The sequence below is a fragment of the Protopterus annectens genome, chromosome 9.part0 (assembly GCF_019279795.1).
Source record: "Protopterus annectens isolate FY-2018-M chromosome 9.part0, PAN1.0, whole genome shotgun sequence".
NCBI classification, from domain to species: Eukaryota; Metazoa; Chordata; order Ceratodontiformes; family Protopteridae; genus Protopterus; species Protopterus annectens.
In genome coordinates, this window is record NC_056743.1 from 321262727 (window position 1) to 321281634 (window position 18908).

General features: G+C 40.2%; 1 protein-coding gene across 1 annotated transcript in view; it reads left to right on the top strand.

Annotated features, from left to right (window-relative positions):
- Positions 1-18908, top strand: part of ZZEF1 (zinc finger ZZ-type and EF-hand domain containing 1) — a gene marked incomplete in the record, with an annotated part of 3903331 nt that overhangs the window by 2579476 nt on the left and 1304947 nt on the right. Inside the window, 1 exon segment of the mRNA XM_044082903.1 lies at positions 12617-12782. Within this exon segment, the coding sequence (XP_043938838.1) occupies positions 12617-12782 (166 nt within the window).

Below are 18908 nucleotides of genomic sequence, written 5' to 3' on the forward strand. Positions count from 1 at the left end.
TGTGGTCTATCTGACACTGGAAAGGACCAATTCTTTGAAGGCCAATTTCTGCTAAATCTAGGTGGCTGTACCTGTAAAAAATCCTTCACCGTTTGCATAGATTTTGCCTTATCTTAATCTTAAGATCTTAATTCTTGTTAATTATTTGTCTGTTAACTTGTTAAAGTACATTTCCCTTGTCTTTAAAGGCCATTTAAGTTAGAGGGCCTTTATATAATACCCGTTTAAGTTAGAGGGTATTTTTCTTTTTTCCTTTTTCCTGTGTTGTCTAATAATTGCTTGTTTTAGTTAGAGAGCAGTTATTTAACTTTCTTTCAAGACTGTTTAAGTTAGAGGACTTGAACCCCTCCCCTTCCTTTCCCTTATTGTTATGGTTGTTTAAAAAAAAAAAAAAAAAAAAAGGTTTAGATTTTCTTTTTCCTTTTCTGTGTTTTGTTGATTGATCTGATCTGAACAGGCTCCGGAGCAGGGACTTTCTCAGGGTAGATGCAATCATCTGCTCCATCAACTTCTCCTCATTCGGCTCTGAAAGCTCCCGTACCTGTAGAATACCACTCTCAAAGTCGATCTCCATCTTTGGAGCCGATTACTCCTCTGCTCCCTTCACCGTTCCAAACCAGATCTAGGTCTCCAACTCTTGTCTACAAGGTCGACTAGGAGCCTTTCAGATGAAGATGTGGATCAGGTGGTGCAGAGGCTTCTTAAGACACCTGCCTTAGCCTAGCTGCTTCTAGATCCAAGCCTAGAGGAGGCAGATCAGTCTCACCCCCTCCTTCAGCATCTACTCATCCTCCGAACCGACCTTTAGTATCGGAACCAGAAGACTCCAACATCCAACTGGTGTCTGTATCAGGTCCAGGGCTTGTTGTTACCTCAGATCCGATATCTGCCCTGAGTGTTTCCATCCAGTCAGAGCAGGAGACCTCTGATAGCCGACACTCACTGGTAGAGTTCTCAGAGGCAGCTCAGATCCCTTTGGATTTGACTCTGTCTTTTGAGGCTTCGGCTTGGATGGGTTCGGCTCCCACATCTTCTTCGGAGCTTCTGTCCCGTGCCCTGCAGCCTCCTTTGGCTCTGACATTTGTTTTGTCAGCACAGGGGAGTTCTTTGGAGTGGGGGCGGAGTGCTTTTGAAGTTATGAGGAAGGTAATGACTGTTCCACAAGTCTCAAGCCCAGTCCTCCTCTGAGCTTCCTCCCTCGTCAGTGCAATTGTCTCTACCTCCACACCCCCATCCACAGGACCGCAGAGATCCCAGGCTTCAGGATGTTCCTTAGAGAGCTTCCCCTTCTTCAGAAACTTGTCCAGACTTATCCCACTAATGATTTACATTGGAAGAGATTATACAAGAAGAAGCATATAGACTCCCCAATGGATTCGGTCACTTCAGATACTGACCGTGATGAAGCAGAAGGGTCCACACGGTCACCTCCTGAAGATGTTTCCTTTGGAGACATCCTGGAAATTTTGAAACAGCAAGGTGATTGGCAGTCCTCCTCCCCTTCTGCCAAGGAATCGATATACCTGAATGCTTTCAGATTTTGCCCTTTGGCCTCTTGGGTGACTCCACCTTTTGATGAACTTATTCAATTAGTTTCTCGAAACGCATGGGATTGCCTGGATTCCATAGAACCACTCCTAGAAGGCCAAACAAATACATTACAGCACCCAAGGACTAGTCCTTTCTAAGTAAAGGTGTAGCAGTTGATGCCATGGTCATGGCGGCTGCCACAAAAAAGGAACTTTCTGAGACCAGTTCTGCTATTCATCCTCCTAATAAAGCTTTTAGGACCGTCTATAGGTATGGAAGCACATCTTCTCTTCAGCAGCCTTTATACTATGATCACTGAATGATCTCACCCACTTCACCAGACTTCAGAGAGACCTGTTGAAAGAACTATCAGATACTGTGCAAGGAGCTATGGCTGATGCAGTGGCGGACAAGGCCTAAATTCCTTCATGAAACTCCTCGTATGCAGTGGATGAAGCGAGTTGGGCGGTGAGTTCAGGCATCTCTATTGGGAGACAGGCTTGACTGTGCCTTTGTGATTTCACGGAGCCCTTTAAGTCTTCCTTTGTTAATGCTCCTTTTGATGGTTCATCACTCTGGACCTAAAGTTAAAAAAACGCTGACCAGGTGTGAACAAGAGGGTAAGACTTCGTCTGCCACTGGAGTATGTTTTTCCACTCCCACTACACCCTTTTCAAAAGGTCAGAGAGGTAGTGGCAAGATCTGGTTCAGAAAATAGCAAATGTCTTACTAGGACACGCAAGGTGGTAACCCCCCCCCCCCAGATGGAGAGGAGGGAACAATAATGGAAGACACCGCTCTCACAGCAGAGGGGGTCTGCAGAATCAGGGCTCCAGAGAATCCTTCTTTGGCAGACCCTTTCAGCGCTACTGAAGGAGTGCCCGGCTACTTACCTCTGGAGGCAGTCAAGGGGTGAATGTCCTTGCACCTGGAGACCTGGCGACACATAAACGACAAATGTGTGCAGGACATACTATTCAGGGGTTACGTCATTCCCTTCTCTTTCCCCATTCCCGTAAACAAATCGGTTCCAGATGTTCCACTGAATCACAAAGAACAAGCAACATTAGAACTTCAAAAGTTGCTAAGGAAAAGTCATCCAAGAAGTCCCTGCATACCAGAGAGGATCTGGAACTTACGCAAGATCCTTTTTAGTTCCAAAGAAAACGGGAGACTGGAGACCCAATTCTGGATCTCAGCAATCTAAACAAATCGCTGAAGAAAACAATGTTCTGCAGTCAATACTTCCATTCTTAGGAAAAGACATTGTAACCCAAAGAAAGCAAACCGGTACAATCTACAAGAAACAGCCAGGTGCCAAGGCAGCAAATGAAGATGTATAAAAATAAATTTATTATATCCAAAAGTATTCAATATGCCACAAACAAGTTAAGCGCTTTCATCCCAGCAGTATTTTGGGACTTCCTCAGAACTTAAAATACACAAAAAACTTCTCAGTTTAAAAAGCATCACTATCAATTAAATTAATGATCTAAAATAATCAACCAGTTAACCAACAACCAATAACATATACAAATAGGTACAAATAGATAAGTGAATAATAAATATATTAACCCTCCAAATGCCTAAGTTTTAATACACAATTTGTACTATGCAAAAGGCCATTATAATTGTCAGCCAAAAAATGTGTGTGGCGAAGTGTTTGCAATGTCCTGTTTTTATATTGGCAAGATTTCAAGACATTTTCATGAAAGAATATATGAACATTTATCAGACTAGAAAAAAGGCAGATTAACTAACGCATTATGTAAACATGTTAGAGAATTTCCTGAAGCAACTTTGGCTTTTTTATTGTACAACAGATTTTGTTTGATACACAAGGGAGAATTTTACCTGAATATTTAATAAACATCTTAGTATAAATTATGTATTAAAACTTAGGCATTTGGAGGGTTAATATTTATTATTCACTTATCTGTTTGTATATGTTAATGGTTGCTGGTTAATTGGTTGATTATTTTAGATTATTAATTTAATTGGTAGTGATGCTTTTTAAACTGAGGAGTTTTTGTGTATTGTAAGTTCTGAGGAAGTCCCAAAGTACTGTTGGGATGAAAGTGCTTAACTTGTTTGTGGCATATTGAATACGTTTGGATACAATAAATTTATTTGTATACATCTTCATTTGTTGTCCTTGCCACCTGGCTGTGTTTCCTAGGAAAAGACAAATGGATGTGCTCCATAGACCTTCAGGATGCGTACAACCACATCAAAATAGAAAGGTAATTCAGAAGGTTGTTACACTTCTGGCTTGGAGCCAGTCATTTCCAGTTTCGAGCGCTACCCTCTGGTCTTACTACAGCCCCCAGTGTGTTCACCAAAAGCATGGCAGTAGTAGCATCTCACCTGAGATGTCTAGGATTCTGGGTGTTTCCATATCTGCACAACTGGCTTATAACCGCCCTGACCAAACATCTACTGCTACGTGCCAGGGATTGTGCTTTTCCACCCTTGCTACTCCCTAGGTATTACCTAAACTATGAAAAGTCTGCCTTAGAGCTGTCTCAGAACTTACATTTTATAGGAGCAGTCATAGACACAACCATGCAGATAGCAAGACTCCCTCCTGACAGGCTACACGATCTTCATTTAAATGCCTGATTGTTTGATAAAAGAACTCCAGCCTCTTCAAGACAAATCCTACAACTTCTAGGAAAGATGGCAGCTTCTATAGCACTTGTCCCTCTAGCTCACCTTCATATGAGGTTACTTCAATGGTTACTTTCCACACAATGGTCGATCCTGGGATTACCAATGTCACACAAGATACTTGTTTCAGATTCTTGCAAGAAAGATCTGGAGTGGTTGATTGACTCCCCTTCAGTGTCTAGGGCTGTCTCTTTATGTTCCCAAAGCCTCTAGCCACGGTGACCATGGATGTTTCCCAGATTGGGGGCATTATCTGGGGAAGATGGTCCAAGGCATCTGGCAGGAACATGAGGCTCATTTGCACATAAACATGCTAGAGATGAGAGCAGTGCTCCTGACGTTGCAAGTATTTCAGAACACTCTCCCTTTGGAAAATAAAGCAATTCAGTCAGACAGTATTTCAGTAGTCTGGTATATCAACAAGCAAGGGGAGACCAGATGTTATCCTCTTTGTCAAGAAGCCCTAAGGGTCTGGTAATGGCCAGTGTCCTCCAACCGCTTTCTAGTTGTAATGCACATCCCGGGGGAAATCCTGTGCGATTACAGACAAACTCAGCAGGACCTTATTATAGCCACAGGAATGGTCCCTCAATCGGGAAATAGCAGAAGAAATTTTTCCGAACATGCGGCCAGCCTTTCTGCAACCTTTTTGCATCACCTGCCAGTGCCAAATGCAGCAAATACTTTGCCCCCCCCCCCCATGGGGGAGTCTCCAAGGGATGCACTCATTCACAATTGGCCTTCAGGGACTTCTATATGCTTTCCCTCCAGTTCCTCTTGATTCCCAAGTTTCTGCAGAATGCAAGTTCGTTGGAGACCACTGTAATCCTGATTGCCCCTGTCAGATCTGGTTTTCCTTCCTCCAGCCTCCTCATCTGGACGAAACATGGATTCTTGACCCAACTCCAGATCTTCTGATGCATCCATCGGGAATGGGTCATCCCAGTCTTCAAAACCTCAAACTGACAGCTTGGCTTCTCCAATTCCCTTAATTGCCAGGTTTTCTCTTCTTTCCTCCCTGGTAAAACATTTCTTGTTGTCCTCCCATAGAGTCTCTACACGGAGGTTATACAAATGTAAATGGTATATATTTGTTCACTGGGTGAGTGATAATCAAGTACATCCTTTTTCTGTGGTCATACACTGTATTCTCGTAGTCCTAGCTAAACATTTTCATGAAGGCACTGCTGCTTCCACTATTAGAGTTCAGTTAGCAGCAATTTCCGTGTAGGGGAAAATGGTACTACAGTTATGTCTCACAGGCTTTGAAAAATCATTTTGAAAGGCACGTCAGTGATAAGACCACCATACAAAAACCCAACCCCACCATGGGATCTTAATTTCATTTTAACAGGCATCATTCGTTTTCCCTTTGAACTACAAGCTTTGTCTGCTAAGCCTCCATACCTGATTTTTCATAAAGATAGAGATTCTTTACTCACTAATCCCTCCTTTCTCCCAAAGATTGTGTTTGAAAGTAACCTCAACCATTCTAGTCAGTTCCTCCCTAACTTCCAGAACAAAGGAGAATACTCTCTCCATCTTCTAGGCGTCCACATGCAGCTATGTTTCTGCCTACTCAGAACTGCAGACTTTAGGAAATCAGATCAACTTTTTATATCTTACTCTGACACTAGAAAAGGTTTGTCGGTTTCAAAGGTTACCTTATGTAGATGGCAAACTTACTGTATATCCTACATTTACATTGCCAAGACTAGAACTCTTCCATTGTTTGTTAAAGCTCATTCTACCAGATCAGTAGCTGCCTCTTCAGATTTCCAAGCAAGGTTGCCACAGATAACATCTGTGCCGCAGCAACATAGGCAAAACCTCATACCTTTATCACTCATTACAAACTAGATTTGGCCACCAGGAGTAGAGCTTCTTTTGGTTCTATGGTTCTGAGAATTATTTTCCCATGAGCCACTCGAGTATAGTTGCTCGGGACACGGTCCCATCAGTGAGATTAAAAGGGAGATTGACAACAACACATAAAGACGTTATGCACTTACCATAACGTTCCATGTGTGTTGTCCATCTCGTCCTTTATTCTCATAACCCACCCTCCATATGTCCCCTTCCAGGTACTCTGGGAGACCAGCTAGACATGAGATCTATGGATCTCTATGGTATCAGAAATGCTACTACTACCCTCAGAGTTCTTATGTAATTTACATTTTTTGTACTATTATTATTATTGCTTCTGCTGGGGCAAACAAGATCTGAAGGAGCTGGGAAACTGCATTATGGGCAGGGAAAGGAGTCCACGAGCTTTGCTGAAGTCCTCAAGCTTTGGTACAGGCCGAGACAGCTCCTATACATCAAATCCAACTCATCAGTGAGAATAAAGGATAAGTTGGACAACACACACGGAATGTTATGGTAAAGTACATAACTTTTTCTCTGTGGCTGCTGCTGTTCTCCTTAAGGGTCTGCATCCAAAATCTCACACTCTCTCTATTTCTTGAATCCCCCCTTTCTTCATAGTCATCCCTTTCCACTTTGAATTATAGCTTCCTGCTTGTGGTAATGCACGAGCTTTTAACTGTGTTGGTCTAAATTATCTCTTCAAATCAGGTAATTCTAAACCACCTTGTTCTGTTAGAAGGATCAGTTTATCACACTTGACCCTCTTCCCGTGCCAGAGAAAGTCCTTCAACTCTTTATTAATTATTTCCCACAATTTGTTCTCTGGTTGATAAAAGTATGGTTGACCTGTATATACAGAATTAAAATTACTAAAAACCATTTCACTGCTTATATGTTGCTGTCCATATCCTTAAACAAGAGCTTCGTTTTTCAGTTTTTGTATTCTGTTTTGTTTAGTCTCTTCCCGCATATCCTTAGCTGTCATAACAGAAACCTTTTTAACCTTTATCCTAAAAATTTCCTTTATCATGTCCCATAAATGTGGGTATTGCTGAGCCAATTCATGTATGCGTACATACTTTACAGCAATAACCTTTGCTTTGTCTTCATTCATTTTATATCCATGAAAGACTTGAAACTGTCTCAGAATATTCTTTTCTGGTTTTATAGTATACAGAGTAATAATATCTGCAAATAAAGCCAGCTTTTCTTGATTATGGTACCAGTTATATCCTTGAATTTCTGAATCTCTTACTTTCTTTGCCAGTGGTTCTAAATATAACACAAGTTGCTGTGTTTTTCGGCTTTTTCCGATTAGGGATCGCCACAGTGGAACTCCGGTTCACTAATGATTGGCAGTAGATTTTTACATACCGAGTTGCCAGCTCTGATGCACAACCTTCAACGAGGGTACGCCCATTCACGCATGTCTCCACACACAAGACACACTAGCTGAGAATCGAACAGGACAACGTCTTACTGTGAGGCGACAACGCTACCATAGCACCACCACCGCAGCCACAAGTAACAAAGGGAAAAGAGGTCAACCTCTGCCTGGTTCATCTGTTCAGATCCAACTTATCAGATAGGAACCCTCCCACTTAAATTTTTAACATCCGATCCTTCATATATTTTCCTAATTAACATTATTGCATCAGGGAATGCAAATGCTTCCATTGCCATTCTTAAATCCCAGCTTACTCTATTGAATGCTTTCTGTGCATCAAGATCCACCACCAACAGAGGTATTTTTTTAGATTTTGCTTCACTCTGGATGATCATTGTTCTATTAATTTTGTCAGATGTTTTCCTGTCCTCACAAAATCACAGTGATCCACATCTTATCAATTTTTTCAACACCTTTAACATTCTTTTAGCCATTGTAAACACTTGATGATCATGGTTTAAAACTGAAGTGGGCCTATACAAAGCTGGGTATGATGGGTCTTTACCATCTTTAGTTGTTACAGCCACCACAGCTTTCTTCCAGAATGTTGGTGCTTCCCCTTCTTTTAAAATACTATCAAACAAAATCTTCCAAATCTTTATCACTTTATTTCATCCTAGCTTCCAAATTTCCTCAGGAATACCATCTATTCTTGGAGATTTTCTTGCAGATTGATTATACACAATTTTTATCTCATCTACTCTATTTTAACTGTTAATTGTTGAGCCTTATCTGCCTCTAATTTTGGCATACCCAAGTCCTCCATAACTATTTCCATTTGTAATTTTTCTTGATTTTCACATTCCTTTGTTTATACAAATGTTCATAACATTTTGGAAGTATCTCTAATGTCTTTACGGGATCTCTGATTATTTTTCTTGTTACAGTCTCCCTAAGTTTGGTAACAACCCTTTCTACTTTCTATTGCTTAAGTGGTTGCGCTAAAAGTTTTTGTGTTCTGGAGTTGTCATAAAAGCAGCTGATGAACAGCAGTCTTTCTAAACTCATACGTTTTATCCAGAAGCTCCCATATTTTTCTCTGTAGGACTCTGCAGTTGCACATCTTGTTGTTCTGTAAAATTTCCCTTATTCTGCAATCCTTTAACCTTTGTTAGCCTCTGTAAATACTTCTTACTTAATAACTACATCTCTTTTTTATTTATTTCTACCCTATTTTTAAATTCCACTTTCATTTTATCCCATTCACTAGCTGTAATTTCTGACGAAATTTCTGTCTGCCCAAGTAACTCTTGAACAGGGTTGCTAGATTTGTAAAAGGACAGATAGGAACAAAAAAAGGGTCCTTCATGCCACGCTAAGTGAAGACCAAAAAAAAAGGGTCTTTAATGCGGAACATCAGGCAGTTCTGCATTAAACAGATGTAGCTCCGTTTTGTGATTTTTTTTTGATTGGCTCGTATGCCAGTATATGAGCCAATCAAAAAATCGCACACAGGAGCCACTTCTGTTCAGTGTGGAACATCAGGCATTTCCGAATTAAACAGAAGTGGCTCTGCTTTGCGATTTTTTGATTGACTCGTATACCGACATATGGGCCAATCAAAAAAAAAAACAAAATGGAGGCTGTTTCTCCAGGATTTTAACCGGCAGTGCAGGTCTTGGGATCGGGCTGCAGATTCCGAGACAGTCCCGCTCAAATAGGGACGTCTGGCAACCCTGCTCTCGAATAATATCCACTATCCCTTCCTTAAAATTTGTTTCTTTTTAACTGGTAGGTGGCGCCATTGAATCATTTGTGCTTTACTATCCTCCATTTTTATCCTAATTGTTGTTGGTCCTGTGTGTCAAGGGTTTCAATTAAATGCATATGTTCCTGTGAAATATAATTTCTGTCTAGTATTGCCCAGTTATTGTACTTTGGAGAATATTATTTAAATTATCTGAGTCCCTACTACTGAATTCACATCTTGCATACTAAGTATTTTCATATTTTTTTCCAGAAATCTACCCTCTTTTGTCATATTTTCCCTTCTAGGTCCCCAGATACATCCACTCTGTTGTAAATCAAGTTCCAGTCCCCATGTGTAAGTAATATTCCCTCTTTAAATACTTATTATTTCTCCCAAAATTTCCTAAAGTTTCATAGCAGTTTTAGGTGGAATATAAATACATCCCAGTGCTATCCTCCTCCCTTGCCAGTAGCCCCTTACTGTCTCAAGTCTACCATTACTGTCTTTTATCACTATTGGAGCGCCTCTAGCAGTTAATTAGTGTAAATACTCCCTTTTTCCTTTGTCCCTGATAGTCTGCTGAATATCCATCCTGAACTCCATGCTTTATCTAATTCAAATGTTCATTTCTTCCCAAATGCGTCTCCTGAAGCATTGCTATTTGTACTCTACATTTCTTAATATAATTCAATACACCTGTGAGGCCATTCACATTCAAAAATATGTTTAGTGTAGCCATTATCATAAGACATTATTATTATATATGGCAGCTTTTTAAAATATCTGTTTCCAGTTTTTGTGTTACATGCACCCACTAATGTTTGGTAGATTGACCTTTTATACAGTTGTTTCTTGTCATATCTTTGTGAACCTACACCACATTTAGCAAGACTTTGTTTTAATGAAAACCCTTAAACAAAAAAACTAAGAACAACACCCCCAGAACCTGTTGACATGAAACAAACTTGCAAAACTGTACATCTTCAAATAATGATGCTTAACCCTCCTCCTAGGAACAATTGTCCAAAATCGACAGATACACACACAGGCAATAACCTAAAGTTAGTTATCCATGCCCAAAGTTCATGTTACAGCCTGTGCTCCTACTTACAGTAATTGCTGTGTGTTCTTGTCTCATCTTTATTCTCTTCCCAGATTGGAAAAATAGCTTATATGGTTTCAGAAGACATTAACTTTTAGCCTTAAGAAAAAGTACACTGGCTGTCTTTAAATAAAGCTGAATTTTACTTTGTTCTAGTAAGTGAATTAAAGTATTTAGTTATCAGCAAAGCTGCTATCTCTTATTCACTTGTAATAATTGCAAACTTTATTTTTTACTGAGCTGCTTGTCCTTGTACCTTTTAATTTTACCTTTCTTTCAGTAAATAATGTCCAGACCTCCCATTGTAAATTGAGCAGGTACCAATAGAAGACAGTCCAGTAGCTGAAGTACCATTGAGTCCTCAGTGCTTTCTTCTATTAATATATATGATACAGAGGCATACAATATTCACTGTTGTCATTTTTCACAGAATGTTCAGATTTTTGCCTCCTATTTTTTTGGTGTTTTAACTCATAAAATTTGTGGTTTTCCGACAAATTACCGAGGAGTGAAGTCACTAAATAATGAACACAGATTTCTGTTTCAGACTTCATATCCTTCAGACAGTACTTTATAACACAAATCTTGTTATTTTGGTAGCTTTATAAGTTTATAAGAGCAGCGTTTACAATCGGTCCCAATTTTGGGGCCTTTGTTATCCATTATTTAATTATTTGTCCACATTTCTTAAGCCAAGAGGTTGAGAGGTACATATGGAGGCAGAGCAAATACAAGGAAAATCAGATATGTTCTGCAAAACTAAAGAAATGTACCTGATATTCTTTGTATTTCTGCTCTGTCTCTATCATACCTCTAAATTGTCTGGATTTTATAGTTAAAACAATGCAGATCTTCTTTTCTCCATTGCTTGTTTTCAGCAGGACTGATATATTGTGCAAGAGTGGGAACTTGCGTCCTAGGTGCATGCTCAGTACATCAACAGACACAGAAGAGTGAGGAAACAACAGGGAGGAACACTTTGGCACTGTTATACAAAGACATTATTTAGGAAAAATAAGCAATTTCTTTCTTAAATAATGTCATTGTTGTCATTGTATAATAGTAATACCTGACAAATGGGTGTGTGTAAATGAGGGTTTACCCACAGCTGGCTTTGTTTAATCACTTGGGCTTTGCCCTCGTGATCAAACCACATCAACCACGGGTAAATCCTCACTATACCTACAGCCACTCGTCGGTTATTGTTTAATTTTATTATATTCAGGGCACTTTTACACCCCATCCCCCACCTCAACAGCCCATTAAATCAGACATGTTTTTGTCTAGTCTTTCTACTCTTTTTACATTGTAATGCCTCCATTTCTTAAACTAAAAAAGAAAAAAGTGCTTGGTTACTTTAGTATCTTCATCACACACAACATAAAAACATATTACTATATAACATACATTTTATATCATGAAATGCTTTATACAAATTCTTTTAAGTTGAAACAATTGTTTTACTTAGTTACTTTCTCTTTTTTCTCTTTTTCTTTCCCCCTTCGTGCATTTCCAAATATCAGTGACATTTAATGGGCCCCATGCCTGTTAGTCCCTCACAAATTAATAAAGTCAGCAAAAATCCATTCATTCTCAGCCTCTTTTTCTTGTAAAGCCGTGGTTCACAAATATGATTGATTCTTTATAGTAAGGAGGGTCTGGCTAAGTGTACTCTAACCAAGTAAAGTGCAAACTGCATTGTTTGCTACTACATATGGCTTGAAGTCCTTTGACTAATCCTACTGAGAACTCTCCACAATGGGTGTGACTGCTTCCAGTGCTCGATCCATTAGGATTTACTTTGTCATTATTTTCCTCCCTTACTAGTCACTATTACTTGGATCATGACTCCAGAAGTCATGTGTTCTTTGGCAAATCACTCATTCATTATTCTAACTTCTGAGCTCTTTCATTCAGCCTTTTCTGTGGTTCTTGACTCCCAGTAAGATCTTCTTTTTTATTGGTATGATTGCTTCCACAAGGTCAGCCATAAGAGAGGGCCTTTGAAGTCTGATATAACCGATGTGCTTCTCGGTTCATATCATTTTATTTGCAAGATGACTTTCTGCAGTAGCGCATAATATCCTCCCACCTTCTCTCATTGTTTGGACAGCCTTACATTCAACATTAGAGGACTTTCCTTTAAATGAGGCAGCTTACCAAAGAAGAAAGCCCAACAGTTGCTATGGTATAGGACCTTCTGACAGATGAGATATATTTATTTTTTCTGGTCATGTAGGAAGGGGAACTGTAGATGACTTAATTTGTCAATTTCTGTCATCTTTTTTATGTTCTTTTAATGTTGCAGGTGGAGTTAAACCTGAAGGACACGAAGACAGTCATGAGATGGTCAATATGGAGTATGCGTGTGATCATTGTCAAGGACTTATTGTGGGCCGTAGAATACACTGCAACATCTGTGATGATTTTGATCTGTGCTTTGGTTGCTACTCAGCCAAAAAATACCCAGACAGGTAAGTATGGCTATGCAGTTCCCTAACCTGCAGAGACATGTGCAAATTAATATCTCACCACAGCTTCATAGTGGGGATTAGAGTTGGATAGGTGCCTTCTCTTTTCATGTGAAGTGCTCAAGTTACCTGGTGGTAACTAAATCAGTATCAGAGAATGGGCGAGCAGTACATCAGCACCCTGAATGGAGAATGAACATTCTCCAGCAGGGTATTAATGTACAAGTGATGTCCACTGAGAAACTAGTCTGCCTGTCCACGGCAGCATATCAAGCTGCTTCTGTGGAGTTCAGACAGAAAAAAAACGAATGGCCTCCATTATTTTACGCTCACTAAGCAGCGCTTTTGCTGTTTAGCGAGTGTAAAATAAAAAAGAAAATAAATTAAAATTGTGTGTTTAAGTCTGTCTGTAAGACTGTATGCGTGTATGGGAGTAAGAGAAAGAGATCGATTGAGCTATTATTTTACACTTGCTAATCAGTGCTTTTGGTGTGTAGCGAGTGTAAAAAAATAAATGAAACAGGAAAAAAGTGTGTGTATATGTGTGCATATATGTATATATATATATATATATATATATATATATATATATATATATATATATATATATATATATATATATATATATAAATATATATATATGTGTGTGTGTGTTTATGTTGCTGTGTCTGCATGTGTGAGTGAATGCGTGCACGAAAGCAGAAGTGTGTGTGTGGGTGAGGGTGAGAGCGATCTAGCTTTCCTCTGGCAGCAGCAGCATCAGTTACGAGGTTTCCATACCTTTCAACTTCTTAGCACAAGAAATCTGGATGGAGGCACAAATAACAGGGGAACAAAGCACCAAAAATAGGAACAGATTTTAAATATTGCTCCGATAAACTTAGAAAGTTGCTAGAATAACAGGGTTTCTGTTAGCATGCACTTTCTGAAGCAGAGGTGTGTCTGTGTATGTCTGTGTGTGCCTGTCTGTGTGTGTGTGTCTGTGTCTGTGTGTGTGTGTGCGCCTGTGTGTGTGTCTGTGTCTCTGTGTGTAAATAAGAGAATGAGTGAGATGACTACCGGCAGCAGCAGAAGTAGAGAGGCTTACATACCTCTGCACCTTCCCACTGAAGAAATCTGGAAAAAGCTTAAAATAAAGGGAGAACAAAGGCTCTAAAATAGAAAACAGATTTTAATTATTGCTCTTATAAAATTACAAAGTTGCTTAAGTAAAGGATTTGTGTTAGCATGTGTTTTCTGAAGGAAGTAAAAGTCTGAAAGTCAAATGTATGTCATTATTTAGTAACTTCATTCTCTAATGACTGCCAGTGATCCAAATGATTTAGGAGTAAGGGACCAAAAAAAAAAATACCTTGTTTTTTTTTTTTTTTTTGGAAGTGTTATATTTTGGATGCAAATTGCTTCCTCAAACACCATTAACATATACTACAACATGTTTGAAACATTAGGCAGAGGAACTGTTTTACATCAAAAATATATTAAATAAATATCGTAATAAAAAAGAAAAGGTAAGTAAAACACAGCAATTTTATAGAGAGCCAATTCTGTAAGAGCAGTAATGCCCTCCGGGGTGTGTGTTAATGTGTAATTAATGGCCTTCCAGGGGTGTAGAAGTCCTCTGCCTGCGGGGTTGGGACTCATAACACCCCTGGGTGGGTGTTAATTACACAGTAACTCACATCCTGTTGGGCATTATTGCTTGCTTATTTATACCATCCTAGCATGACGGGGCTAGTGATGGCAGCCCAGCACAGAACACAGTTCAGGTTTCCTTCTTTGTAGATATTTGATTCTTACATGTAAACCAGAGAGATGTTAATGGAAGGAATGATAAAGAGCTTTGCAAAGATAAAGGAATAGGAATAGCAAAAGTCTGAAAGCGTAAGTTTGGTCAAACAAAGCAGAGTATTTCACTTGATAAGCGATATCAGAAATAAGTATGCAGCTGGAGGCAAGACTGTTTTATAACAAAAAAAAAGCAGGGAATATCAGATTTTGCAAGAATTATCATGTAATGAGCTAAAATTAGTGTTCAAGACATGTTTTTTGATTTTCAGTTTTGGTTGGAAACATAGCTAAACACCTTGACTTTGTGGCATAGATGGATGAAGCTCTGACAAAAGCCCAGATGACTGGAGTTCATCTAGAAGAGCCATGGGAGAAGAGTGAGCAACTGATACCAGCTCCATCCTGGGAGGAGAGATTGATGGCTGTAGTGAGCCAATTGTTAGCAAGGTCTGCAGGCAGCAAATAAGCTGATGCTTGCCCTCTGCAGCACGGTTGTGGAAGTATATGCAGGTTGGGGAAGGGTATACCTTGACCTTCCATGGTGATATGGGTGCTCATTTCAGTCACCAAGGGGCAGGGTTACAGCTGTAAGCAGAAAAAGTCTTGATGGCTGCCTGAAGGATGGCTGTGTGATTTGTCTTTTGCCCGTCACAGTACAAATGGGCTGAGAACAGCTCTTTCCCTTTGAAGAATGAATGAGCTAATAGATAACGGGAATCTAATGCCCAGCAGGCTGTGGGGAACAAAAAAAAAAAAAAAAGAAGACAAAGCTGAGTAAATGTAGTTGTGAGATTTGGACCATTTATGCTGTGTTAATTTAAACTTTAAGCAGCTACCTTACACAAGAAGTCTTGTTGGCAGGAAGTATTTCATTGTTTATGAGACTCCATTTTCATTTAGATTGTTTGTTGGGAGGAGAAACTTTGCTTATTTTTAATGTAGTCAGTGTTCCCTCTCATTCTTTAGCCCCTTTTTTCAGTTTTTCCTTGCCGTTTTGATTGCATCTGTTTTTTTCACCCCAACCACAAAGTATTGTTGTAGTTTCATTTATCTGCTTCCTTCTCTATGAAGTGATATTTTATCTGATCTGTAAAATAGTTTATTGCTTCGGTCTTCTGAGTTTGGGCTCTCATTCCAGTTCTTTCCTTGCTCGGGTTGATCATTCAAGTTCCTTGAAATGGTCTTTTGTACCCCTTATTATATCTTGTCTTTCTCTTTTTAGTCTTCTTGGAAAGAGAGTTCCAGTTATTTATGCTTTTCATAATATTTGTCCTCCATAACTGTCACTGTTTGCTGATTTATGAGATCAGAATCTGCTTCACTTATTTTACTGTATGAAAGAGGAGGAGGAAGAATCTTTGAAATTAGAGAACTAGTGATCTTGGTGTATTGTTTAGAGGTTTTGGCTGTAAGTTCACCTAGTTATCTGGACAGGGAGGTGCAGGCCTAATTAGGATAGAATTGAATGCCTAATGCTGGCTGACTTTATTGATAAGAATGAGATTAATACGAATGGAGTAGACTACTGGCATCAGTTATGGAAAATAAAGCCACAGATGTTAGCCTCCCTATACCTAGAGATGAGTTAAGGTAGATCCTGATATTGAAGCACCATGTTGGAGGTGGCCTTAGATGTGCATGCAGTGAATCAAGTGCAGAAACATACTAGGCAAGCAGTTACAGGCACTATAACGTAAAAGTTCTTTCCACCCTATTCAAGCACATAATAGTGCTCACCTCCCAAATCAAGCTGTGCAGTACATGATGACGATTTAAATTTGTCTCTACCCTTCCAGTCATAAAAACTAGCCTTAAAGTAGCCAAAGCAGTACTTTATTTGACATGTAGTGGTAACTTATTCAGTAGGCTAGTAATATACTGAATTGGAAATCTCTCTCCCTCTGTCTGTCTAGCAAGTCATCTTTATTTGTTGATGTAGATTTAGGTCTTTATTGTGGGATATTTGTAGAGCCACTGAATTTATGAATAAATATAAGGTCGGTTAGGACTTGGGTCTTTCTTGGCTCAAAAAAAAAGACACAGGTCACTTTTTGCAACCTGTAGGCTTCTGCGTGTAAGGGTAGTCGTGCCTCCATGCAAGTATCATTGAGAAACTCTCTCAGCTGGGGATTAACCCTTATGTCACAAGATGGGTAGCCAACTGTCTCACCAACAGAACACATAATGTCAAAGTTGTAGACTCACTCTCTACCTGTAGACCCATCACCAGTGGCGTACTACAAGGATCTGTGCTGGGCCCTTTACTGTTCGGAATCTATTTCTTGGAAGTCCATGCTAAAGTAATTTGCATTTGGCTTACCAAGTTCACTGAGGATTGCAAATTGGGTGCAATCACTGAGTCCCTCAGTTATGTTAACCTATTACAGGAAAAGCTAACACAGACAAATGATTGGTGCTAAAGCCACAGTCTAAAATTAAATGCAAAAAAAATTGCATTATTATGCCCTTTGACGAAGTGGAATGCCCTGCTAATTACAGCATTGACAACAGCCCCCATACTCAAACACAGTGGTGCAAGACCTGGGAACACAGGCAGGTAGCAATCTGAACTTTGACTACCAAGTTTCCACAGTGGTAAGGAAAGGCATCCATGTTGCACACCTTATAAGTAAGGGCATCGCATTCAGGTCTAAGGATGTTATAACCCCTCGTACTCGACCCTCAGCAGACCACTAATAGAGTACAGTGTTCCCATTTGTGCATGTACCACACCTGTCACCTGCAGTAGCTGGAGAGACCACAGAGGTTTCTCACCAAGATATTATAGGGCCTCCAAACCATGACATACGTGGATAGATTGAAAGCCCTATCACTGTATTCTTTATCATATATACTGCTGAGAGGTGACTACTGTCTGGCCTACAGGGCAGTCTGTGCCCTGATGGAAGTGCTGCACATCTGCAAATCTAATAGCACAAGAGTCAATCTCTGTAGCGCTCTAAACCTAGCCTACGACGTTAACAGAACATACTGGAGGAACAGATACATCTCCCAGAGACTGCCTCTTCTCTGGAATAAACTTCCATCCTGGCAGATAGGTTCAGTGCTAACTTTACCCCCCTGTCACCCCCTAAAGGGTCCATGTCTGTACAGGAAGAATGCAGAGTCCCTGTAATTGCATCTGTGCAGGTAAAAGCTGCACTCTCTAAAACCAAAAACACAGCAAGGCTACATTTTACACGAACTTCAGAACAAACTGGCTCCCCACCTAAGCACCATGTTCAATCATAGTCTCGCGTCAGGCTTTGTGCCCACTGAATGGTGCACAGCAACAGTTATCCCCCTCCACAAAGGGGGAGCCACCAGTGATCCTGGGAACTATCATCCTATTAACCTGACAAGCCTGGTATGCAAGGCCATGGAACTTATGATCATGGAACTCATAAACAAAGACATTGGTAACCTCAAAACTCTGGACCTCACCCAGTTTGGGTTTGTGAAAGACAGATCATGCCTTCTGAACCTGAGCGACTTCTTTGAGGCAGTCACCAAAGCCGTAGATGAGGGTAAGGTGGTTCACACAGCCTATCTTGACCTCGCCAAGGCTTTCAACACCATCCCCCATTCTGGAATTATAGCTAAACTCACTAAACTAATTATAAATCCCTACGTCACTAGATGGGTTGCCAACTGGCTCACTGACAGAACCTACACTGTAAAAGTTGCAGACTCCATATCTGACTTCAAACCAGTGACAAGTGGAGTGCCACAGGGTTCAGTCCTGGGACCTCTCCTGTTTGGTTTTTACTTCTCTGAAGTACAGGCTAACACAGAAGGCCTCTGGCTAACAAAGTTAACAGATGACTGCAAACTGGGAGCCATAGTCAAGTCCCCAAATGATGTGGACATCCTACAGAAGGGCCTCACTGAGACAGATGCTTGGTGTCAGAGGCATGCCCCCAAGCTCAGTGCCAAAAAGTGCATTGTCATCCCCTTTGGTAAAAACTCTGTACCCATGAACTACCACATAAACGTCAGTCTACTTAATGCCGAATGTGTGATGAGACCTTGGGACCCAAGTGGACAGTAGTCTTTCCATTGATAATCACATTGCCACAGTAGTCAGGAAATCCTGCTATGTGGCACACCTCATCACAAAAGGGTTCTCATCCAGGAAAAAAAGGTCATTGATGTTCTTCGTGTTTCACTGTTGCAGTCATTACATTTGGGTAATCTGCTGGCAGGTTGCCCTCAGTCGGTCTGATTAACAAAGTCTTGGGTCCTGCGTCGGTTGCTGTCCCTTCTTCCATGATGTCAGTTCATCAGGGGTATACAACATGCAGCCGACGCCATTACATCAGTCTTTCTTGCCGTACGGTG